Source organism: Onychomys torridus, chromosome 22 (genome assembly GCF_903995425.1).
Source record: "Onychomys torridus chromosome 22, mOncTor1.1, whole genome shotgun sequence".
In the NCBI taxonomy this organism is placed as follows: Eukaryota; Metazoa; Chordata; class Mammalia; order Rodentia; family Cricetidae; genus Onychomys; species Onychomys torridus.
In genome coordinates this window covers 12,868,325-12,893,130 of record NC_050464.1, presented here as the reverse complement: position 1 = coordinate 12,893,130, position 24,806 = coordinate 12,868,325, and the positions used below count along the sequence as shown (strand labels likewise).

Genomic DNA, 24,806 nt, shown 5'->3' with positions numbered 1-24,806 from the left:
TATGCTAACCAAGCGCTCTACCAACTAAGCTACATCCCCAGCCTGTACTGTACTGTATATTCTGTACTATACGTTCTGAAGGGGCCAGGGGTCCCATAGACATCCTGCAAAGCAGAACAGGGTAGAGGGTCGGGGAATGTGGAGCAGCTGCCCCCTGGGAGCCACACTCCCCTGATAGCGCAGGTAGGAACTTCACCATGCCTTGCACCCCTGCAGTTCCTGCAGATACATCCAATTGAGGCCTTCATTAGCTCTATCTTCAGTCTTGGAGGCTCACAAAAGCCAACCTCAAAGCTCTCGCCTATCGTCTCTACGGATCAGCATGCGCGGTTCTTTTCCTGGCTGCATTCATAAATGTGTCGGAATTGAGGCCATGAACCCACGCCTCGCTGAAGCTCCACTTCCACCATCCACCATCTCAGATTCCATTGATAAGAGGAAATAGGGGAGCTAGGGAGGTGGCTCAGCGGGTAAGAATGCTTTCTGCATAAGAATGAGGTTATGAGTTCAAATGCCTCCCCCCAGCACCCACATAAAGGCCAGGCATGGACCCTCACACTCCTGCAATCTCAGTGCTGTGGGAAACGGAGACAGGAAGATCACTGCGATTCCAGATACAGCAAGAAACACCATGTCCTTCTATGGTCTACACACACACACACACACACACACACACACACACACACACACACACAATTACTTGAATAAGTGGAAACACACATTCATCTTTCCTTGCTCCTTAGTGCCTGGCTACTTGTGACTATCTAGCAAGAGCTGGACAGTCCTGGGTGGAGTATCTCTGGGGTTAGTTGTGCAGAAGTACATCACACATAGTTGCTTGGGCCCACAAGACAGCCTGAGCTGTAGATGGGTTTCTGCTGAGATTCCCATCTTGGCGCCTGCCTGCCTCAGTCACAGAGACTGGCCCTGGTGGCCACTCATTTCTGCAGCTCCAGATCTTAGCTTCTTGCCTTCCAGCTCCTTCCACTGCCCACAGGGACTGACCACCGCGCCCCCAGCTGTGCACACCTCACAGGCACCAGGGCTGAGCTGAAGCCTGACTGTGCCTGTCACTGCTTCTTGTCCTTTGCTGCATAGTTTAATCCAACTTGTGTGTGTGTACTCATATTCCCATTTGTATGTACTCATTTTATGTATATGCATGTACTCACTCATATGGGTGTGTGCACTCATTCATGTTTGTATGTACTCATTAATGTGTGTGTGCACTCATTCATATGGATGTGTGCACTCATTCATGTATGTATGTACTCATTAATGTGTGTGTGTGTACTCATTCATGTATTTGAGTGCACTCATTCATATGGGTGTGTGCACTCATTCATATGGGTGTGTGCACTCATTCATGTTTGTATGTACTCATTAATGTGTGTGTGCACTCATTCATATGGATGTGTGCACTCATTCATGTATGTATGTACTCATTAATGTGTGTGTGTACTCATTCATGTATTTGAGTGCACTCATTCATATGGGTGTGTGCACTCATTCATGTTTGTATGAACTCATTAATGTGTGTGTGCACTCATTCATATGGGTGTGTGCACTCATTCATGTTTGTATGTACTCATTAATGTATGTGTGTGTGCTCATTTGTGTTTGTGTGCACTCATTCATGTTTGTATATACTTGTTCATATAGGTGTCCTACCCAGGTGATGTCCACCTTGTTTTTTTTTAAATCAGAGTCTCTCACTGGGACCTGGGACTCATCAATTACATTAAGCTGACAGACCAGAGAGCCCCAGGGATCCTCCTGTCCCCACTACCCCAGCACTATGATTACAAGCATGTGCCACAACATTCAGCTTTTTTTAGTGTGGGTTCTGGGGATGGACTCAGGATCCCACGCTTGTGTGGCAAGGCCTTTACAGACTAAATCATCTCTCCAGGCCTGATTGCAACTTTTATGGTGATTTTCAACCTGTTCTCATATTTTCAGCCTGTTTAGCAATGGCTGAGCCACAGCTGCTCAGACCAAGCACTCTGCATTTCCACTTAGGCCTCAATCCTGAGCTCTCAGGTGAGGACAGGAAATAAAGATAATCCCTGGAAGGTCAGGGAGGGGTCTAAATGCCAGTCACTGCTGAGAAGACTCCCATCTGAGGCCACGCAGGCTGAGTAATGTCACTCACCTAGACCACCCACTTAGATCAGAGCTGCTGGCTCAGCATCCAGGCTAGTGGCAGGGGTCTCACTCCCTGCAGCTGTGGGCCCAGGTAACCCAGCCCCCAGAGCTCTCAGACAGCGTGTGGGTAGTAGGACAGCCATTGGGAAGTCCACAGCTGGGGACACGGAGGGACTCCCGACAACTTGTTCCCCTATCTCTGCCCCGGTGGAGAAGGTCCAGGTGCCAGAGCAGAGGATCAGGAGTTCCCAGCACTTTTGGTAGCTTCTCCTGCTTCTCTGGATGGGTCTGTGACAAAGGTGTCACCTTGCTCCTGCTTTATAGCGGCTCATGGTATTTTGTGCATATGTATGTCATTTGTAGGTATGTGAGTGCACGTGTGTGCTCACTTATCTGCATGCAGAAGCCAACCTTGGCTACCTTTAACCTTGTTTTTGAATGCAGGGTCTGTCTCTTCCTGGCCTGGAGCTCACTGAGTGGGCCTAGGGAGCCTCCTGTCTATATTTCCCAGTGCTGGGACAGATGTGCACCAACCCCACCCAACTTGCTTTCTTTTTACTGTGGGTTTGGGGAATGGAGCTCAGATCTTCGCTTCTCCAGTAACTGTGACATCTCTGGCCCTCCATGTAGTATTTAAGATGCCATTTATCACTCTCAGTGCTCTAAATACAGACATCTGTGAATTCCCTCCTCCACCAGAACCTTCAGCCTCCTGCCTCTTGCCAGGCCATGCTGCCCTCTGTCCCAGATGGGTCACTGTGCTCTCTCTCTCTCTCTCTCTCTCTCTCTCTCTCTCTCTCTCTCTCTCTCTCTCTCTCTCTCTCTCTCTCTCCTTCTTCTCCTTCTCCTCCTTCTTCTCCTTCTCCTCCTTCTCCTCCTTCTCCTCCTTCTCCTTCTCCTTCTCCTTCTCCTTCTCCTTCTTCTCTCTCTCTCTCTCTTTCTCTCTCTGCTTTGGTCCACTTGGGGGCTGACACATGGCCTCTTTAGTTCCATGACTTCTTGGCACTGGGATCTGAAGATGTGAGATCATGTCACCTCAAATGTCAAAATGCCTAACAGTCTCCCTGGAGATGATTTGCCGCCAGTGGCATTCCACATCCAGCTCATCTTCAGAAGGCAGAAGGCAGAAGCAGCAAGCTAAGAACTTACTAGACTGTGTTTTCCCACCATTTGTCAGGTGTCCCCTCCCCACAGCCCCCTGCAGCTGCTGTTCCAAACGCTGGCCCACAGCTCCCAGTTTGCAGCTCACGGTTGCAAGTTGTCATTTGCCCCCCCCTCTGTGAACCCCAAGAATCTTCCCTGGCTGCCAGGGGCCCCCTAAGGGGGTTCATCTGGCCTGGATGGTTCACTCTTGACATTCTGCAGAACTGGGTGTCACCGGCCACTCTAGAACATAGCTGCCTCCACCTAGCTGTCCCTGCCAGGCCACTCTGCCCCGTCAGCCAGATTTCTTCCAAGCACCTTCCAGATGTCTGGTTTCCTCTGAAGCACAGGGTCTTGGAGGCAGCTTTGATCTTACTTTAGAAAGCCAGGTCTGTTTGGATTCGCTGTTTTTGCTTTGCTTGCGCTTCTAGATCTTTCCACTGCCAAAATTGCCATTGCTGCTTCTGAGAGCTAAGTGCAGCTGGAAAGCCTTTGATCACAGCAGACACCCTTATACTTCTGAGCAGCTCTGCTCTGGGTCAGACAGGAGGTGCACGTCCCTCCCTTTCCAGGTGGGGCAGGCCTCAGAGGGGCCTCCTGTAAGCTCAGGCCCGGAGCCTGCAAAAGCTTCATCCTAGGTAGCTACTGGGCAGTAGAGTTCAGAGAGGGCAGTTTAGTGCCCCCCACACTCCACAGCTGAGATGTTTGGCTGGGCCTCGGAAGCCCCCAGCTCTGAGGAACACATTTCTGTCTCTGTTTCTACTGACATGTCATGTATGTACACCCTGGTCCTCTGTACCCACCTTGTTTGTTTCTGCAAGTCCTTCATGCCTATGTGAAATCAAGTTGTGTGGAGCAGAAACAGGGTTCCTTTCCTCTTCCAACGTGATAAGCTCCGAGCCCAGCTCAGGTAGGGCCAGCGGGCTAACAGAGGCATCCAATTTCATGGTTCTGGCCAACAAGAGGTAGGACAGAAATTTTCCTCATGGAGATCATGCCTCTGCCTGGCCTCCAATGCTTTTCTGCCCTAGGCAGGGGTGAGGGGTGGAGGTGGCTGGGTGAGGGGCAGCTGGCTACACTGCATCAGCACCTGGAGCTGCAGTGGGCTAGTCTCCTTTTGATCCTTTCCACCTTAATTATGTAGCACTAACTAGGGAGGGGTGATGAGGCCAAGAAGGGAAGGGGAGAGGGGAGGCAGTGAGCCTGGCCAGCCAGGACTTGTGCACCCACAGGTGTGTCAGAAATCAGAGATAACACATACCCCCTCCCACCCCTGCCCCTTCCAGACCAGGTCCTGGCAATTCTCCAGCCTCCTTCCCCTCTGATGGCTATATGGCTTAGGGGTGCTTTGCAGAGTTTGTTTCGTGTTATTTTTTTCTTCTGTGTATGTGTGATGTGTGTGTGTGTGTGTGGTCTTAGTTAGGGTTCTTATTACTGTGAAGAGACACCGTGACCACAGCAACTCTTACAAAGAAAACATTAGATTGAGGTGACTCGCTTACAGTTTCAGAGGTTCAGTCCATTATGTTCATGAAGGGGAGCATGGCTGCATGTGGGTAGACGTCGTGCTGGAGCTGAGTGCTACATCTTGCAGTCAACAGGAAGTTGACTGACTGTCACACTGAGGGAAGCTTGAGAAAAAGACCTCAAAGCCCGCCCCTCCATTGACACACTTCCAACAGAAGGTGTGGCCCATATGAAAGGTGCGCCCTCTCGCCTCAAGGTCTGGATTAAAGGTGTGTGTCATCCAGCCTCCTCCGACAAGGCCACACCTCCTAATAGTGCCACTCCTTAAGGAGCTTCTGGGGGCCAAATACATTCAAACTACCACAGCGTGTGTTCCAGAGGTTGACATCAGATGACTTCCTCAATGCCAGTGTCTCTTATTAAACTCGGATCCCCCTGACGGGGCTGGACTGTCTATCCAGCAAGCTCCAGGGATCTCCCTGTCAGAACATCCCCAGCATTGGGGTTACAAGCAGACCCAGTCACTGGGGAGGTGGCTGAGTTGGCAGGCTGCTTACCTAGCACTGGCAAAGCCCTGAGTTCCATCCCTAGCACCACATACACCAGGCGTAGTGATGCATACTGGCATCCCAGCACTTAGGAGGTGGGAGCAGAAGAAATAGAAGTTTAAGGTCTGAGGCTGGGGAGAGCACCCGGACAGTAAAGGACTTGCCTTCTAAGCCTGGGGACCCTGCCTCAACCCCCAGACTCCATGCTTAAATAAATAAATAAATAAATAAATAAATAAATGAATGAATGAATGAATGAATGAATGAATGAATAATTAAACAAGCAAACAAACAAACAAGTGAATGCTCACTGTGGGGTCCCACATTTGCAATACCAGTTCTAAGGAAGTGGAGACAGGGGGCTTCCCTGGTGCTTGCTGGCCAGTCAATCTAGCCTGCTTGGCAAGTATCAGGTAAGGGAGAGACCTCGTCGCCAAAACAAGGTGGACAGCGTCTGAGGAATGGCATCTGAGATTGTCCTCTGCACTCCCCGCACACATGTGTGTACGTACATGCATGCACACACACATACAAGTCAAAATTCATCTGCTCCATAGAAAACTCCAAGCTAGCCTGGGCTACATGAAGCTCTGTCTCAGAAAAACAGAAAAAGAAAGAAAACTGTTTCCTTTCTCCAGCATTGGCTGATGGTGTCTAGGTGGCTTCTTTCCTTTCTGAGCCACACAGACTTGAGCATGGAAATATTTCCCCATGTCTCACGTGCTGGGAACCCAAGCTGGAGCAGCTGGGTTAAAGCCAATCCCTACATGTACCCCTCTGACAGCTACTAGGCTGTCTTCCAAGTGTCTTCATCATTGGATGACCCTGATGGGAGCCCAGGGCTTTTTACCTCCGTGACACATGTCACCATATGGCCGTTTGGTTACCACCGTCCAAGAGGGTGTGAGCTAGTTTCTCACTGTGGGTTTGGTGCAGGATGAAGGAGATAACTGAATGTCTTCCCACAGGCTTTATGACCATTTGCAAGTGTGTGTGTGTGTGTGTGTGTGTGTGTGTGTGTGTGTGTGTGTGTGTGTTGTGTGTGTTCATGTGTATCTGTGTGTATATGTGTGGAGACTTTGAGGGCCCTTCTTCAGTCACTATCAACCTTTTTTTTCTTTTTTTCTTTTTCTTTTTTTTTTTGAGACAGGGTCCCCCACTTTTACCTAGAACTCACCAAGTGGGCTAGGTTGGCCAGCAGTGAGCCACAAGGTCCTCCTGTCTCACCTCCCCATCTCTGGGATTCTGAGCATGCGCTGTCATACCCGGGTTTCTACACAAGTGCTAGGGCTGGAACCCAGGTCTTCATGGTTGTGACAGCCATTGCCACTGATCTCTGCCTGCCCAGACCCCATTTGTATTTCTTTGGAACCTGTTCTGTTCGCGTCTTTGCCCAAGTAAGAGGTTCCTTCCATGGCTAGGCTGTAAGTGTTCTTTGCAGGTAAATACTAGAGTTTCCTCAGTGGGTATGATTGCATTTTCTTTACTCTCAGGAGCCTGAGTTGATCTTAGGGGACTGGAGTGTGAGCAGCAAGCAGTCCTGACTTTGACTCCCTGTGACTTCTCCGAGGGTGTTCGGAGGGTATGGGATCGGGAGTAGTGGCGGCCACTGTGTGGCGAGTCCTTGGCTGTGAGGACAGCAGTACCCCCGGAGCTGCACTGTGGGCATTTCTAGGGGCAGTGGCCGCTGACTGACTGGCTCTACCCTTCTTCAGCCAATAACATCTGCTTCTATGGGGAGTGTTCCTACTACTGCTCCACGGAGCATGCCCTGTGCGGGAAGCCCGACCAGATTGAAGGCTCCCTGGCAGCCTTCCTGCCAGACCTATCGCTGGCCAAGAGGAAGACGTGGCGGAACCCCTGGCGTCGCTCCTACCACAAGCGAAAGAAGGCAGAGTGAGTCAGACACCCCTGGGACTTAATGGACCAGCTTCTGCCCACTGCACAGCCAAGGACACCAGGCCTGGAGGGGAGAGTCAGTAGCCCGTGGCTCAGGGTCAAAAGGCGCAGCAAGGACAGTGCAAAGGGCACCGCTTGTGCCGCTGTGAGACAGTGGCAGCCGCGTGTCTCGGTTACTTGTTGCTGACAAAGAAGGCTTTTGGCTTACAGTGTGAGGCTGCAGTCGGTCATCATGAGGGAGGCATGGCGGCCGAAGCTACCTGGGCAGTAGGTGCCCGATATAGCTAGTCACAGTCAGGAGGCAGAGAGAGAGTGATGAGAACTTGGATACTGAGCTCGCTTTCTATGTTTTACTCAGCCTAGGACCCCAGCCTAGGGAATGGTGCCACCCACACACAATTCAGAGTGGGCCTTTGCTTCAGTTAAAACTCTCTGGAAACACCCTCACAGACACGCCCAGAGGTGTGTTTCCATGGTGATTCTAAATCCAGTCAAACTGATAATATTCACCACCACAGGGTTCCTATCTACGAGGAGATCAGAGAGGTGTTGGCCTATCACTGGGCTCCCCCACACCCCTGTCAGCCAGGTGCTAGAAAAGACAACCCATCCCCATAAAAACCAGGACACCAGCCCATAGTGCTTTCGGCCCTGGTCCCAGCTAGGGCGGGAAGAATGGCTTCATCACCTCCCAGGCCTCTACTCCTTCCAGTTAATTCAACCTCATAGCCTGTCCCAAGATGCTCCCCGGCAGATAGTACACCCCTACTGTGAATCCTTCTTACAAAATGAGAACCTACTGGCCCGTGCTCTCCTGAGCCAGAAAGCGCTAAGCATCTGTCCTGGACCTCCCTCTTTACTCAGAGGAGAGGCCCTCAACCTTGGTCTCATTATGCCCCCTCGCTCCCCACCACAGGTGGGAAGTGGACCCCGATTACTGTGAGGAGGTGAAGCAGACGCCACCCTACGACAGTGGCCACCGAATCCTGGACATCATGGACATGACTGTCTTTGATTTCCTCATGGGTACGTCCCACAGGGCGTGCTGGCTGCCAGGAACGCCTACACACCTTTCACTGGGGGGACCACCTGGTGACCCGCAGCTCGGGAAGGGCAGAGGCCTCTGAGCAGTTATGCGTGCTTGTCCCTACAGGGAACATGGACCGACATCACTACGAGACCTTTGAGAAGTTCGGGAATGAGACCTTCATCATACACTTGGACAACGGTCGTGGGTGGGTCTTCTGTGCCCTTGAAGACCCTGGGAAGCCAGCCATCCCCCACCCGTGGGGGACCAGCCCAGCCTGAGACGCAGTCCCTGGGGCAGGGGAATCACCTGAGAGGCTGGGTCTAAGGCACATCAGGGTGTGCATCGGCAGGGAAGACTCCCATAGGGTGCTGGATTCATGGCAGCGGCCGTATGAGCACTTCCTATCTTACCTTCCTGTTACCCTGGGGAAACTGAGGCCAGAGATCCTGTGGCTTGCCTAGAAGGACCAGCAAGCCGTCAATTCGGCCTGGGAGAGGCCATTAACCTCTGCTTCACAAGGCAGAATACCATCCCCAATTTAAAAAAAAAAAAAAAATCAATACTGCCAGTGCTGAACATGGCCAGGATCAGCCTTGACCCCAACGATCCTTATGAGGTTGCCATGGTACTACGGCACCATGGTGCTGAGAGGTGGGACCCTGCAGGGCTGGGGCCCTGGGCCCTATCTGGCTTTCCAGCTGACCACTCTACCTTCTTCCCGCAGGTTTGGGAAATATTCACATGATGAGCTCTCCATTCTAACACCTCTTCATCAGTGCTGCAGGTACGAGCCCCTGCCTGGCTGGATGGCTCCCTGCCCCAGCTGCAGCCAATCACTACCTGAGAGGCAGCACTGTAGCACCAAGGGGCAGGCATCCACAGACCAAGCCCATCCCACCTCACTGCCCGAGGCTCCTGCTGACCCCTCTTCCCTAAGCCTCACCTGGGCACATCCTACCTATAAGGGTTCTCAGCGGGTTGCAAGTCCAGACAAAGGGTCCTTCTGTCCTGCCCATGGCTACCAGACTCATCCTGCCCACTTTCCACAACATCTCAAACATACACTCCCCCCCCCCACACACACACACATACACACTGATGGCTGGACCAATTACCTATGTCCCTCTGGATACACAGAGTACACCTGGCCAGGGCCACTGGCCAGTTGAGGAGGGACAGTCCTCCCAGGTGAGCAGTTACCCCAGTCTTGGATCTGTCCTCAAGATTTGGGGTACCTGTCCCATCACCTGCCCCTCAGGACAGGACCGTATCAATGTCTAAAACAGCAATTCTCAACCAGAGGGTCATGACCCCTTTGGGGGTCAAACAACCTTTTCACAGGGGTCGCATATCAGATATCCTGCATATCAGATTTTACATTATGATTTATAACAGTAGCAAGATTACAATTATGAAGTAGCAATGAAAATGATTTTATGGTGGGGGTGGGGGAGTCACCACCACATGAGGAACTGTATTAAAGGGTCATAGCATTAGGAAGGTTGAGAACCACTGATCTAGAACGACCCATTTCCATATGACTTAGACCCATGAAGTCTGGGGTCTCAGGCCTCCTTGTCCCTCTGTGTCTCTCTCCCTCTGTTCACCTCTCTGACTCTGTCCATGTCTCTCAACCTCAGTTACCCCCGCTACACACCGCTGTGTCTCCATCTCTGACTCTGAACTCTGTGTGTTTCTCTCCGGGTCTCTGTCTCTTGTCTTCATGTCTCTGTGTGTCTCCCTGCCTTTCTCTGTCTCTCTGTCTCTCTGTCTCTCTGTCTCTCTCTCTCTCCAGATGCCACCCCGCCAGAGCCCCCACCCTATTTCCTTCCCGGGGGTGACACCCTACTCTCTCTTCAGGATCCGGAGGTCCACCTACCTGAGGCTGCAGCTGCTGGCCAAGGAGGAACACAAACTGAGCCTGCTGATGGCTGAGTCCCTACAGCATGACAAGGTGGCGCCTGTGCTTTACCAGCTACACCTGGAGGCCCTGGACCGGCGGTTGCGCATAGTGCTGCAGGCCATACGGGACTGCGTGGAGAAGGCCGGGCTGAGCAGCGTGGTGGAGGATGACTTAGCCACTGAACACAGAGCCTCCACCGAGAGGTAGTGACCCGCACTGCCCGGGAGGAAGGACGAGCGCGGAGCCTAGCCTCCTGTGAATCCAGTGAATTCGGATGGGACGGGTCATCCCTATAGGGTGACCTGCAGCAGGGAGCCTGAGGTCTCCATCACGGCTCTGATAGGGATGTGTGGGCCTCTGGGTCCGGCAGAGACCAGACAACACGCTCTGGACATGCAGCAGAGGGACCTTTACTTACTGTTTTGTACTTAACAAAAGGCTCACACTCCTGCCAATGGAGAACCACCCAGCAGACCAGAGATCACCGCTGGGCCACTTCGAGGACCTTCTGTGATGTGACCACACTCTGGCTCTCAATTACAATCCACTTTCTGCTCCCCCTCCCCGGGTCCTCTTCCCTCAGAAGCTGCAGAGCCCCAGGGAGGGGAAGGCTTGGATGGACATCATGGCCTGTGTGTGGGCAGCTGGGCACCCAAGAATGGGTTTTTGGATACAAATGACCAGCCATCCACTTGTCCACTGCTGCACAGTGCCCAGGCCTTACTAGTTGGAGGTGGACACTGCCTGCCTTGGCTGAGTTCTGGACGATGGGTGTCAAGGTACCCTGCAGGGCCCGTGGCCCCAGAGCAGCAGGCCAACCTTGGGACATTTTTGTGGAGTAGTTTGCAGTGAGGTAACAGTGCAATAAAAATACAGCAAGTGTGTGCTGTGGCTCTCTGGGGTGGGGACTTGCTCTTTGGTCGAGCTGTCCTCCAAGACAGCCCAACAATGTGGCCACGGTCTGTTCTTATGCTGTCTGTGTGAGCTGGGTCTTCAGCCTGCACAGCCTCGAGTAGATAAGCAGGCTAAGCAAGACCTATGCTTCAAAGGGGCAAGGCAATGGAGGTGATGGGGGCTCAGCTACATCCTGCCCCACTCCTGAAAAGCTTGGGGCTCTGAGATACAGGAAGCCCCCCCCCAAGGGTGGCATCCACACAGACCTACATAGGGCCACAATGTAAGTAAGCCGGAGCCATAGAAGGGCTTGCCCAGGGGCCCAGTGAGAGCTGTAGGCCATTGCATTGCTGGCCTCGGGGCTCAGATCCTGTCTTAGTTCGGGCTTCTGCCGCTGTGAAGAGACACCATGACCACGGTAACTCTTATAAAGGAAAAACATATCATTGGAGTGGTTTATATTTTCAGAGGTTCAGTCCATTATCATCATGCTGGGACGTGGCAGCAGGCAGGCAGACACGGTGCAGGAAAAGGAGCTGAAGGTTTTATATCTTGATATGCAGGCAACAGGAAGTGAACTGAGACACTGGGTGTGGCTTGAACATGTATGAGACCTCAAAGCCTGCCTCTACAGTGACACACTTCCTCCAACAAGGCCATACCCACTCCAACAAAGTCATACCTCTAATAGTGCCACTTCCTTTGGGGGCCATTTTCTTTCAAACTACCACAGACTTCCTCACGCCCCCACCCCTTTGCTATCTGCTGGAAGGATCTATCTCCTTCCAGTAAGCTGCTACTGGGCAGGGGCTGGGCCTCCTCCAGGAAGCAGAGACCAGGAGAGGACAGTGGCGAGGACCCACTATGGACCTATGCACTCCTGAGTCACAAGAAAGCCAAAAAATATGGCCTGCTCCTATTTCAGCTATTCCAGCTGTCACTTTGTGATCTGTTCACATGCCACTCCCCTAGTGTGTAGGGGGCAGGGGGAGAGGCTCAGTAGAACACTAGAACCCAACAGTTAAAGCCCTGATGTTCTCAGATGCAATAGTACAAGGCCAGCTTATTCTGTAAATATGTATGTGTGTCTATGTAGTTCAGGGTGTGTATGTGTGTAGGCCAGAGGTCAATGTCACACATCTTTCTGTGCCACCCTCTACCTTGTTTTTCAGGACACGTTCTCTCACTAAACCTGGAGCTCACCAATTTGGTTTAACTGCTTGGCCTGGAGTCCTGGGATACTCTTGTCTCTGCCTCCCCAGCACTGGAATTCCAGCTGTCCACCTCCAGGCCTTGTTTTGTATGTGTGTTCAGAGCCTCAAGCTAGCACAGGAAGCACTTCGTGGCCTGAGCCATCTTCCCAGCCCAGTTTTCCTCCTTTAATGGGGGAAATTGAGGCTCGGATGCGGGAAGTCAGACCCTAAACTGGTAGGTTCCTGAGTCGGCAAACTCAGTGCCAGGCACTTCGACACTTGGGGATGCTGAGGCCTGCTGGACCCCAAGTCCCCACCTGGGCTCAGGGAGCATTCTGCACAGCATACCGGCAGATGGCCTGAGACCACTGAACCGCCAGGGAACTAAACAGTGATCAAGTGGCCCCCAAACTTGCCTCTCATCTTCCTATCTCAGCAAAAGGCCCAGTATTTGCCCCATGCCTCAAGGAGGAAACAGAACTACCATCTGGCAGTCTGGCCAAGGACAGGCCGATTTCCCTCGCCCAGTGTGCCAACTCCAATGCGGCTTCCAGAAGGCAGGGCACAAGTGTTGACTTGTGCAGGTGTCCTGTCCATGGCCCCAGGGGCCCCAGGACACTCATCATCATTACTCAAATCCTTCTATAAAACAACTCCAGTGAGATGGCTCAGTGAGTAAAGGTGTTTGTCACCAAGGCTGATGACCTAAATTCAGTCCCCAGGACCTACATTATGGAAGGAGGGAACAGAGAGTGAATCCATGCAAATGGCAGGACCAGATGCTGAGCAAAGACTGAGAGTGGGTCCAGAACCTTGGTGCCCTCTGGGAGTGGTATGCCCTCCCTCCCTCCCTCCCTCCCTCCCTCCCTCTCTCCCTCCCTCCCTCCCTTCCTCCCTCCCTGTGAGAGGATCAAGAGGTCAGTGAGAGGAGGCATGGAGTCTTCAGCCCACCAGCATGTGCTGTAGCCACTCCAGGACAGCATGGATACTCAGGCTGGTGCAAAACCCAGGCTGTGGCCATGGGTCAAACGCAGATGCTCCGCAGCATGGAAGCCAGTCTTCCTGCTCTTCTCTGGCCCGTGTGCTCACTGGGTTTCATGGCACCTCACCTCAGCCTGCACGCACAGGAGGTAGGTTGGCCTCACCTCTTTCTTTTCATCCTCCTGGCCCATCATCCTCACCCCCACAGTCCCTGTTGTGGGTACCACACGTCTCTAGAGGAGCCAAAGAACTCCTGAAACTCACACGTGCCTTTTACCCCAATCCAAGGAGCTGTGAGAGCACAGGAGGACATGCCAGGGGGGGAGCATGGAGGCCGCACAGGTTACAAGAAGCATGAGCTGCCATACATTTGATCTCTTCTGTGGGAGGCTATCTCCATGTGCCAGAAAGGTGTAAGGACTAAGGAGCCCTGGCCTGAAGGCTCCATGTGGGTCTGGGAAGATGGCTCATGTCATACAAGCATGAGGACCTGGGTTCGGATCCCTAGCGCCCACATAAAAAGTTAAGTGCTGTGGCATATGTCTATACCCCCAAGCATGGGGTGGGGAGGGTAAACAGGCAAATCCTGGAAGTTCACTGGCCAGACAGGCTAGCCAATCAGTGAGCTCAGGTAAGTGAGCATCTTACAATAAAAAGTAAAGAACAATGTTGATCTTTGCCTCCATATGCATACACACACACACACACACACACACACACACACACACACACACTTGCACCCATGCACGTGTACACACACATATGCACATATGTCATACACATGCTATATAAAGAAACAAGCACTTGTCTTGCTAGCTAAAGCCAGCAAAGTGGCAGTTGTTTGTGATAGTGAGGGATAACAGTGGCTCTCAACCTGTGGGTCATGGCCCCCCTGGAGTCACATATCAGATATTTACATTATGATTCCTAACAGTAGCAAAATTACAGTTATGAAGTGGCAACAAAATGATGTTATGGTTGGGGGTCACCAGGACATGAGGAACTGTGTTAAAGGGTCATAGCATTAGGAAGGTTGAGAACCCTTATTTTACATAAACTAAAGACTTCTCCATCAGTTTGTAATTGCTCACACTCACCCAGAGGGACCTGACGATCTTCTGGCTGCATTTCCACATCGTCACTATTTCCACTGTTATGAGTTACTGCACAGGTCCACACAATGACCCAAATACAGCTGTTTCACAGTAGACTCTAGCAGCAGCTGCTCAGTGCCCCAAGGTCAGTTCCACCTATGACAAGGGATCACAACCCTGGTAGCTTAAAACAACAGAAATGCGTTCTCTCGCAGTTTGGAAATTGTGAGTCTAAAACCAATGTGTGGACAAGATTGGCTACTCTGTCTGCATGGGGACATCTCAGGCTGGGGCCTCTCTGGTGCCCACGGTCATGTGGCCTCTGAAGTGACTGTGTATCCTGGGTGTCTCTCTGTGGCTCTGGGTTCAAACTTCATTGTCCTTTTCACTGTGAGGACCCAGGTCTTAAAGCAGGACGGTGTCCTCCAAATCCTTGGTTATCACAGCAAATAGACCCTGTGTAATCCCAGCACTGAGGAGGCAGAGAGAAAGCCATCCAGTCTGCCTCATTAGTGAGCTCCAGGCCAATGAGAGAGGTGGATGGCATTCCTGAGGTTGACACCAGGAATTCTGAAAATATGTGATGGGGCTTTAGAGATGGCTCAGTGGTTCAGAGCTGCTCTTGCGAAGGACCTGGGTTCAGTTCCCAGCATGCACATGGTGGCTCACAACCATCTAAAACTGTAGCTCCAAGGGATCCAGTGCCCTCTGATAGCCCCCAGGGGCGCCAGGCATGCATCTGGTGCACATACATACATACATGTAGGCAAAGCACTCATATTCATTAAAAATAAAAAATAAAATGACGTCAAGAGACTGGGGATGTGGCGGGGGCCCCAAAGAGCCAGGAGAAAGAGCCTGATCACTGTCGGTAGGTGTCCTTGAGTGTATGTGCGGACACGGGTACTTGGAGTTTCACTGGGTTGGTTTTCCCCCCGAAATCCTCTTCATTCCCTCCCTCCACATTCTATCTGTTTTAGCCTCGCTGCCAAGCAGCTTCAAGTACCAAAGCAGAATGTAAACCATCCGATATGGGAGACAAGGAAGCTGAAATAGTATTAAAGGTATGTCCACACTGTCCCGGGGCTTTTCCAGCCTTTGAATATTAATCCACTGAAAGCCAGTGTGCTGGCACAATAAGCCACTTCCTGGAAGTCAAAAGCACGGGTGGCCCACATCTCTGTTGGGAAAGCTTGCAACAACCGTGGGCAAGAAATCAGGCGCCACTGTTAGCCCGCTGCTGCCATCTAAACCAATGTATTCACACCTCCTCCAATTTTCATGTGAGTGAGCGGGCGAGGCAGACCGCAAGAACCCACAGACAGAAGCTGCCTGCTGTTAAATCACCATGAACGTGAACAAAGCCCATGGCACACCTTTGTAATGTTTTGTTTTCCTTTAAGTCGCCTAAAATGTTAGGGTCTGGGGTGATCTGACAGCCCAGTCGACTGCTACCAAATCCATCCTGGCGCTTGGATGTACTGCATAGAGGACTATCAGCTAATAGCCAGCCAGATGGCCCTTGAGGTTATCCGGTTGGTGTGAGCACACCCCAGATGCTGTGAGGAAGCTGCATAGCAACCACAGATGCATGCTGAAGCACCACTCTGGCTTCAGAAGACTCCTAGCTGTTAAACAGCTTACTCTAGATCAGCAGGTCTCAATGGGTGGGTCGCAATCCTTTTGGGGCTGAACAACCCTTCCAAAAGGGTTGCATATCAGATATCTATATTATGATTCAGAGCAGTAGCAAAATTACAGTTATGAAGTATCAATGATATAATTTTCAGGTTTGGGGGGGGTGGTCACCACAACATGAGGAACTTTATTAAAGGGTCATAGCATTAAGAAGGTTGAGAACCACTGCTCTGTTGGTGATGGTGATGGTGTTAACGATGGTGATGGTGATGGTGATGATGATGATGATGGTAATGATGATGATGATGCTGACTCAATGGTAGAGACAGAAGGGCAGCTGAAGAGTCCCAGGGGGGAAGCAATGCCAGGAAGCAGAGACAATGAGAGGGAACAGAAGTAGAGAGGGTAGAGAGCCCAAGGATGGAAGACAACCACAGACTAAACACTGAGAACCACAGTGACTGAGAGAGTGCCAAGAATCTACCAAGACTCAAGGGCCCAGGGTCCCAACCTAGGCCTTGAGAGCAGAAACCCCGGCTGCTGTAGAGCTGAGAGTCCCAGCACCCAAGGCATGTTTGGAAGCCTCGACACTCACTCTGCTGGGACTAAGCTGTGATGCCGCTGCCTCCTGCTACCATTCATGGCTGCTGGAAGCTGCCAGGTGCCAGGGTCACGGGTGGCTAACTCTCAGAGCAATAAGCCTCCAACCTGAGCACCTGGAGGCATAGTTCTGTGGCTTTGAAAGCCAGGAGCAATATGGCCCTGGTTCTGGGGGCTTGGAACTGTGAGCTCCTGGCTCCTCCTGTCCAATCTCTAGGTCTTTGGTACTCAAGAGCCAAGGACAGGCAGCCACCATCAGATGTTCTGTTTTGTTTCTAAGTCCAGGTTTCTTACAGCCCAGCCTGGCCTCAAACTTGCTATATATTAATCGCTGAGGCTGACACTGAACTCCTGACCCTCCTGCATCCACCTTCACAATGCTGAGAACACGAGCATGTACCCCTATCCCTGTTTTATGCAATGCTTGGAATGCAAACCAAGGCCTCACACTACATAATGCACTTAAAGCCAGGGATATATGAGACCTTGTCTTCAAAACAAAACAAAAACAGGGCTGGGGAAATTTCTCAATGGTTATCTCCCTTGCAGAGGACCTGAGTTCAGTTCCCAGCACCCACATCAGGTAGCTCACAACCACCTGTAACTTCAGATCCGGGGATTTTGGACACCTCTGGCACTGTACTCATGCACATATATGCACTCAGATACACATAAATAAAACTAAATCCTTTTAAAAAGAAAAACTATTAAAAAGAAGTTCAAGGCCATCTTTGACTGTGTAATGAGTTCATGGCCAACCTGGGATACATGAGACTATCTAAAAAAGAAAAAAAAATAGATTTACAGTCAATGTTATCTGCATTTAGCAGAATGGACAAAGATTCTCTTATGTCCCTGGTTCTCATGAGCGTACATGTGAGTGTCTGTTTTAGATTAAATAAGGATAGGTGAAATGGTGGTATGGTTTCACATATGATCCAGGAACACATGGACCAGGAACTTTGATCATATTTTAATTAGGATTTCTATTGCTGTGAAGAGACACCACGACCACAGCAACTCTTATATAGGAAAACATTTAATTGGGACTGGTTTACAGTTCAGAAGTTTAGTCCATTATTGTCATGGCAGCAAACGTGGTGGCGTACAGGCAGACATGGTACTGGAGAAGGAGCCAATAGTTCCACATCAGGATCAACAGGCATAGTGGGCCTGGCTTGAGCATTTGAAACCTCAAAGCCAACCCCTAGTAACACACTTCCTCCAACAAGGCCACACCCCCTAATCCCTATCAAGTATCACCACTCTCTAAAGACCAAGCATTATATGAGCCTATAGGGGCCATTCCTATTCAAACCACCGTTGGTCATGAGTCACGGAGCCTATATTCATCATGACTATGCAGATTTGCATGGGGCCATGAGAGGATATCATATAGAGGCCATGCTGCCTGGGTGTGAGAATGGGGGCAAGGCACCCTTGGCAAGTGCAAGCACAGGGATTCGAGATGAAGTGCATGGTCCCATAATCACCTGGAAAGTTAGAGACACCACACAGTCATCTTTGATACATCTGCCAGAGCATCATGGAGACAAATGCTGTTTTGTCCATTGAGTCTGCTTCCTGATGGGTAAAGCCTTTTCCTAGGGATGGAATCATTCCCTCCTGGAGACTACCAGTTAAGACTTGGGAAATAACCAAACTCACAAGTTTCAAGAAGCTCCTCAAACTTACAGGCCTTACAAGGCCCCTCCCCAGAGTAACACAAACAGTAACATTTGCTCCCACAGGGTAAACCTGGGCTAGTCTTACAGGGAACTCCAGGGATGCAACTTTTCTGAATGTCACCCATTTGAGCCATGTGCTTGTAGGGAACCCCAATAAACTCATTGCTTCGCTGAGCTAGACCTGGGTGGAATGTTTTCTTTGATCTGTATGGGCCTGTTCTCATCTCCCCAGGAAAGGCCACCAACACTTACAGAGATAAAAGAGCCTAAATGAGTGGATGGTTCGGGAATATCAAGGTGTGTAGTACTCAGCTTCCTTCTGGGTTTTTTCAAGTGTAAAGCTCATACCAGCCCTTCAGAACTGTCTAGAGAAGGGAGATGTGAGCCCGGGGAAGACTCTCACTCGGGACACATGTATACCCAGGCAAGGCAGGAGACAGACAGGACAGGTGCCGGATGGAGTGGCCAATCCAAGCCTTCTAGTGATGGGAGGAGGATCCAGATGTGGATGTGACCTTGTCCGTGAGGCCAGGTGTTAGACTTCCCCGCATATATCACCCTACCCCCTCCTTCCCATGATAACTACTGTCTATGTCCTTCAACTGTTCAGGCCCAGCTCAGGGGTCTCCTTTGACCTTTGATTCCCTTTACAGGATGGCCTCTCAGCTCTGCCTTCCGGTGCTCTTAGAATCTGTACTACCTCCGATTGCCCCTGTTCACACAGCTCCCTACACCCCAGATCATCCAGTAGAACACAAGTCTGAGGGGTAGTGGCTGGGTGGGTGGGTGGATGGGGCGTTACCCAGGCTGGTCCCACACTTCAGTGCCACATAGGAACTCCTGGATGGAGGAACCGCTGCCCTGTGGTCCAAAGCCTTAGGCAGAGAGAATCTCAAGTTTCAGGCCAGCTTGAACTACATTGTAAGAGCCTATGTCATTACATACATACATACATACATACATACATACATACATACATACATACACACATACACACACACACACACACACACATACATACAAAAAGGGCTGAGAAAACGGCTCAGTAGGTAAGAACCCAGGCTGTATAACCATCCCCAATACTCTTACCTGTAGGCATTTTTAAGCCTGTTAACACATGTGTGCAGTACCCAGGGATGCCAGAAGAGGGCACCAGATCCCCCTGGGACTAGAGTTAAGAGATAGCTGTGAGCTCCCATTTGGGTACTGGGAACTGAACTCAGGTTCTCTGCAAAAACAGCCAGTGCTCTTAGCCACTGAGCCATCTCTCAAGCCCCTTTAAAGCTTTTTTTTTTTTTTCAGACAAGGTATCACGTATCCCAGGCTGGCCTCCAACTCACTATGTAAGTGAGATTACCTTGAACTGCCTCCTGAATGCTACGATCACCTGTGTACACTACCACACCTGATGCTGGGGATGGAACTGAGGGCTTTGTGCCACACCCCCAGCCCCTCATTTTCAGTGTATTGGCTGGCATGAAATATAGACAGTACCTTCCATTTTGATCACCTTTTAGTGTGCAGCTCAACAGCATTAATGGTCACATCACTATGTCCCACCATTCTGTCAGAAACTGCCACCATGCCACCATCTCCAAACCCAAGCCCACAGCCTCCTTTCTAACTGCATTTGCCCGGTTCTGGTGTCAAGAGTTAAGCTGGGACTTTTGTGTCACGCTGAACATCCTCAGGGTCCATCACACTGTGACACAGGCCAGATGCCACCCCACCACCACCACCACCACCCACCATCTACAACTGAGTAAATACTCAGCAGAAGATACCACAGGAAGTCATGGCCTTGGAATCAGGGACAACGCTCCAGTCAAGCAAGGAAAAATAAGCCAGTTAGGCTTTGTCAAAAAAATCAAACATGTATGCCAAGTGGTGGTGGTGCACGCCTTCAATCCCAGCACTCGGGAGGCAGAGGCAGGCAGATCTCTGTGAAGTTGAGGCCAGCCTGGACTACAGAGTGAGTTCCAGGAAAGGCACAAAGCTACACAGAGAAACCCTGTCTCAAAAAAAAGAAAAAAGAAAAAGAAACAGAAACCCTGTCTCGAAAAACCAAAAATGGGGTTGGGGATTTAGCTCAGTGGTAGAGCGCTTGCCTAGCAACTGCAAGGCCCTGGGTTCAGTCCTCAGCTCTGGAAAAAAAAAAATCAAACATGTTGCCTGGTGTGATGACACACACCTTTAATCCCCAGCACCTGGAGGCAGAGGCAGGTGGGTCGCTATGAGTTCCAGGCCAGCCTGGTCTACAGAGTGAGATCCAGGACAGCTAGAGCTGTTGCACAGAGAAACCCTGTCTTGGGGGGAAAAAAAAAAACAAAATAACAAAACATGATAGAGTGCCTGAAGGGACACTATGAAGCAAGTGACAGCTACAGGTGGGAGAGACCATGTCTGAAGGAAAATCAGCATCCTTATCTGATGCCATTCACCTTTTGACAAACTGCCCCATGTGTGTCTTGCAGTCTGGGTCTGTAGGGCCGTGTTACACAGAAGAGTCTCCCCTCTTCCTTCATTTCCCTCTCGCCCTTCCCGTCACCCACTCAGGCCTCTGGGGCAGTGTTGTATTTTTACAAAGGTGTCTGCATAGCGGCTCTTACCCACCTGCTCTCCTCACAAAGCCAAGATGGCTGCACAGCACCATCCATCCCATCTGCCTTCCTCTCCATGAAGCCTTAGACTCCTCCCTTTGGAAAGCAGTGTGGGTCTCTTCCCTCGGTCCTGAGTGAGCCTGTGACTATCAGAAGGAGATGGTGCCATCGCTAAAGTGGCGTGATAAGGCTGTGCTGTGTCTCCTGGTCTCGAAGGTGTCCTATGAGTCCAGCTATAAAGTGGGTAAACACCTGAGATTGGCTTTTTTGCTCCATTGTGGGGGTTCAGCCTGATTCTTGCATACACCAGGAGTCCCTCCATTTTTACTGTCTTTGTAGGGCTCATTCACAGCATGGATACTACAGTTTACTTAACCACACACCTGTTGAAAAGCGGGTTTCCTTCCACTCAGAAGATGTTTCCACTTAAGCCTCTCTGAGCCTATGGGGCTGATTTCAGGTTTCTGTATGACTTGTGTAGGGGTGTATTATGGGATATGTGGGTCATATGTAATCACGTGTTTAATATAGTTGTTTGTTTGTTTGTTTGTTTGTTTGCCTCACTCTGTAGTACAGGCTGACAAGAAACACATGGTCCTCCTGCCTCGGCCTAATGAGTGCCAGGATTATAGGTCTATGCCACCACTACTGACTGCGTGTTTTGTTTATTTTTTTTAATTGACAAATTGTTTCACAGAGGGGCTATACTCTTTATTTTCCCCCAAATTCTTCACTCCTGTTGCCGAGTGTGGCCTAGACCAGAACAGCAACCATGCCACCATGGCACAAAGCAGCCTGACCTACTGCACCCACCTTCTTCAAAGAGGACCTCAGTGTCACCCACCTAGGTGGACATTTGTTACCATGAGGGGTAGCACTAGGCCCTAACAATGAAGTACCCCTGAAGGTGCTGCCCTAAAGGGGGAATTTTCCCAAGGCTAGCCCTGGCCTCTCATCTCTCTGGGTTCACAGACATGGCTCCTAGTCTGACTTATTTTCTTTTTCTTTTTCTTTTTTTCTTTTTTTTTCTTTTGGTTTTTTTTTTTTTCGAGAGAGGGTCTCTCTGTGTAGCTTTGCGCCTTTCCTGGAACTCACTTTGTAGCCCAGGCTGGCCTCAAACTCATAGAGATCCACCTGTCTCTGCCTCCCGAGTGCTGGGATTAAAGGCGTGCGCCTCCACCGCCTGGCTCCTAGTCTGACTTCTGTGAGTTATTGGAAAGAAGTTTCTGGACTGCCAGGGGTCCTCCAAAGACATCCCACGTCACCACGGTTTCCCAGACTCTGACTCAGGTGGCCCTCTCCCTGTGGTCCCAGAGTGCCCATGGGAGGGAGGCCACTTGTAGGCAGAGATGGACAGTGGAAGAACTCAGGATGCTGTAAGAAACCCTGGGCCTTGGAGTCATCACTCACCTGGTTCAATGGGAAAACAGGAAGCCAGGACGGGGCAGGAGCCCCCATCAGCCTGGACCAGGCTCTGTGCCCTAGGGCTGAAAGCAGCCAGCCTCTGTCTTATAGGAGAGGGACAGCAGTCCAGTCCGGCTCTCTAGGATTGGCCCCCATCACTTCTAGCTGTGGGTCTATCAATGAGCCCAGAGTCTCCGAATGAGCACTCCGCAGGCCCTGCTGCAACAGGCTCAGAGTTGGCCTCGGGGGAGAACGGACAGGGGTCGCCCTGCCTGTGCGGGGGGGGGGGGGGGGCAGATCACCCTCCAGGCCTCCCTTGCCAGTGGAGGGTCAGAAGGTGGCGACGCCCCCCTGCTGCGCTCCCCACTCTGTGGTGGCTGGGGACAACCCCCGCACTGGGATTGGACGCCAGAGAACCAGGCGGAGCGGGCGGGGACCCCAGAAGCCCAGGCTCCCCGCGTCCTGCACGCAGACGCTGTTGGCCCAGCCAAGGGAAACCAGGGCCCGGCCCACGGCTGGCGGCCAGCGCGGAGGAGGAGGCGGAGGAGGCGGTGGCGCCAGGGCGGGCCAGCACAGGGCGGCCAAGATGTTTGACAGTTCGCAGTACCCCTATAACTGCTTCAACGACGACGCTGACGACTACCCTGCCGGCAGCTCTGACAGGGAAAAACGGCTCACAAGACCAGCATACAGGTGACCCCAGGGCAGGTGACAGGGCCCACAGAAGCGGTAGAGGACTGGGTCTAGAAGGGCTGACCCAGACTAGGGAGAGGTGGGATTCCTTTCTTATGCGGGTCTTTGAAGAAGGACATATTCCAGTGCACTCTGGAGATAGCCAGGGTGGTGGGGATGGGGGGTTCACAAAGAGCTGAAGAGGATAGTGGGGTCTGGGTAGAAGTGGGGAACAGCAAGGAGATCATCAAACGACAGCTTCTTCTGCACCCCAACGCTCCACCGGAGTCTTGGGGAGGGGGGCGGTATGTGTGTGCTGAAAGGGATTCATTTAGCAGGCCCTTGGTAGTTTTAAAGGGTCCTGCAGGGTCTAGAAGGTATTGGAGACTCCAGAGGGTTTCGGGGATTCCAAAGAGTCTCAGTGCTCAGAGGGTCTCGGGATTCAGAGCGTCCTGGGGGTCTCGAGCGGGCCTGGGGAGGCTTCAGAAGGTAAAGAGTGTCGCGGAGGGACCGGGGTGCTTCCGAGGGTCCGGGAGACTCCAAAGGATCTTGGAGGGCTTCAGAGATCCGGTAGAGGCTTCAGCCAGCCTGCTGAGTTCTGGCCGGTTCTTGGAGCTGCAGTGGATGGGGGCGTGGAGGGTGTCCCCCTGGTCTCCAGGGTTCCAGGCAGTCCCAGGGCAGATCTGAGTTCACCAGCGCTTCTGCGGTTTCAGCGCCACCCCGCCTGATGCAGCCCCCTCTGTCTGGCACCCCTGTCGCAGCTACATCGCGCTGATCGCCATGGCCATCCAGCAGAGCCCCGCGGGACGCGTGACCCTGTCTGGCATCTACGACTTTATTATGCGCAAGTTCCCCTATTACCGCGCCAACCAGCGCGCCTGGCAGAACTCCATCCGCCACAACCTGTCGCTCAATAGCTGCTTCGTCAAGGTGAGCCCCTCCCCCACCAGCGGCTCGCACTGGACCCCCATGTGTCCCCACTTATCCTTAGTGACAAGGGGGGGAGGGGTGTCAACACCCGCACCGAGTCAAGTCCCTTGCTAGCAGATCCCCGCGGGGGTCCGCGACTCACTTGCCAGAGGCGCGACCTCCCCCAGGCTTGGGGACGCTCGCTGAGCCCCTCGCTCCCGCAGGTGCCACGAACCGAGGGCCACGACAAGGGCAAAGGCAACTACTGGACGTTCGCGGGCGGCTGCGAGTCCCTTCTGGATCTTTTCGAGAATGGCAACTTCCGTCGGCGACGCAGGCGACGCGGCCCCAAGCGCGAGGGACCCCCAGGTTCCCTCGAGCCAGCAGCGCGCGGGTCCCCGGACGCTGACAACGCGCGAGCCCCAGACCGCGAGGTCGGGGCTAGTCCTGCCACACACAGAGACATCAAATTCAGCATTGACTACATCCTGTCTTCCCCGGACCCTTTCCCTGCGCTCAGGTCACCCTGTCACTCGCAGGAAGCCAGGTATCCCGTGCTGGAGCCCCATCAAATGAGCTTCCATTTTTGGGCAGCATGAGGTGGCCTCCGAAGCGCTGCAGTCCGTTGAGGACTTGGGCCTGACTCCCCTGAAGAACGACTTGGACCAGGGATCTTGAATCAAGAACCCTGGACGTTGCCACATCTACATACATCTTCCCAGACTGCCCAGGGAACTCAGCTCTCCACTTGGAGGAAAGCTCTGGAGACCTTCTTATAAAAGGTATTTATGGTGATGTTGTGACTTTATAACAAATAAAAATAGTTCTTTCGCAGGAAAACCTGGCTCAGATTCAGCTCCACTTCAGGATTTGCTGTGGACTCACTGAAGGCCCCTACATCAAGCTGTAAAATCACCCGAGGCTCCCTGGAATCAGGTAGCAGTTTGTCCTCAGTCATGTGACAGGTAGCTTTGTAGTCACCACCATTCCAGAGT

The 24,806-nt window shown here is 51.9% G+C and overlaps 2 protein-coding genes across 2 annotated transcripts in view; both read left to right on the top strand.

Moving 5' to 3' along the window:
• The window catches only part of Fam20c (FAM20C golgi associated secretory pathway kinase), a 55,257-nt gene extending 44,166 nt beyond the window's left edge, over positions 1 to 11,091 (top strand). The window contains exons 6-10 of the mRNA XM_036171861.1: positions 7,022 to 7,202; positions 8,122 to 8,231; positions 8,359 to 8,440; positions 8,960 to 9,019; positions 10,096 to 11,091. Of these exons, the coding sequence (XP_036027754.1) occupies positions 7,022 to 7,202; positions 8,122 to 8,231; positions 8,359 to 8,440; positions 8,960 to 9,019; positions 10,096 to 10,345 (683 nt within the window). The 3' untranslated portion in view covers positions 10,346 to 11,091. The remainder of the gene's footprint in view (positions 1 to 7,021; positions 7,203 to 8,121; positions 8,232 to 8,358; positions 8,441 to 8,959; positions 9,020 to 10,095) is intronic.
• An 11,725-nt stretch (positions 11,092 to 22,816) lies between these two features.
• Positions 22,817 to 24,597, top strand: Foxl3 (forkhead box L3). Its single transcript, XM_036172642.1, has 3 exons — positions 22,817 to 22,923; positions 23,664 to 23,832; positions 24,036 to 24,597. The coding sequence occupies exons 1-3, from the start codon at positions 22,817 to 22,819 to the stop codon at positions 24,408 to 24,410; spliced, it is 651 nt and encodes a 216-aa protein (XP_036028535.1). The 3' UTR covers positions 24,411 to 24,597.
• The last annotated feature ends 209 nt before the right edge of the window (positions 24,598 to 24,806 follow it).

Coding starts and splice junctions, on each gene's coding strand:
- Foxl3 (XM_036172642.1), top strand. CDS start 22,817: ATGTTTGACAGTTCGCAGTACCCCTATAACTGCTTCAACGACGACGCT. Junction 22,924..23,663: donor CTCACAAGACCAGCATACAG/GTGACCCCAGGG, acceptor CCCCTGTCGCAG/CTACATCGCGCTGATCGCCA. Junction 23,833..24,035: donor TCAATAGCTGCTTCGTCAAG/GTGAGCCCCTCC, acceptor TCGCTCCCGCAG/GTGCCACGAACCGAGGGCCA.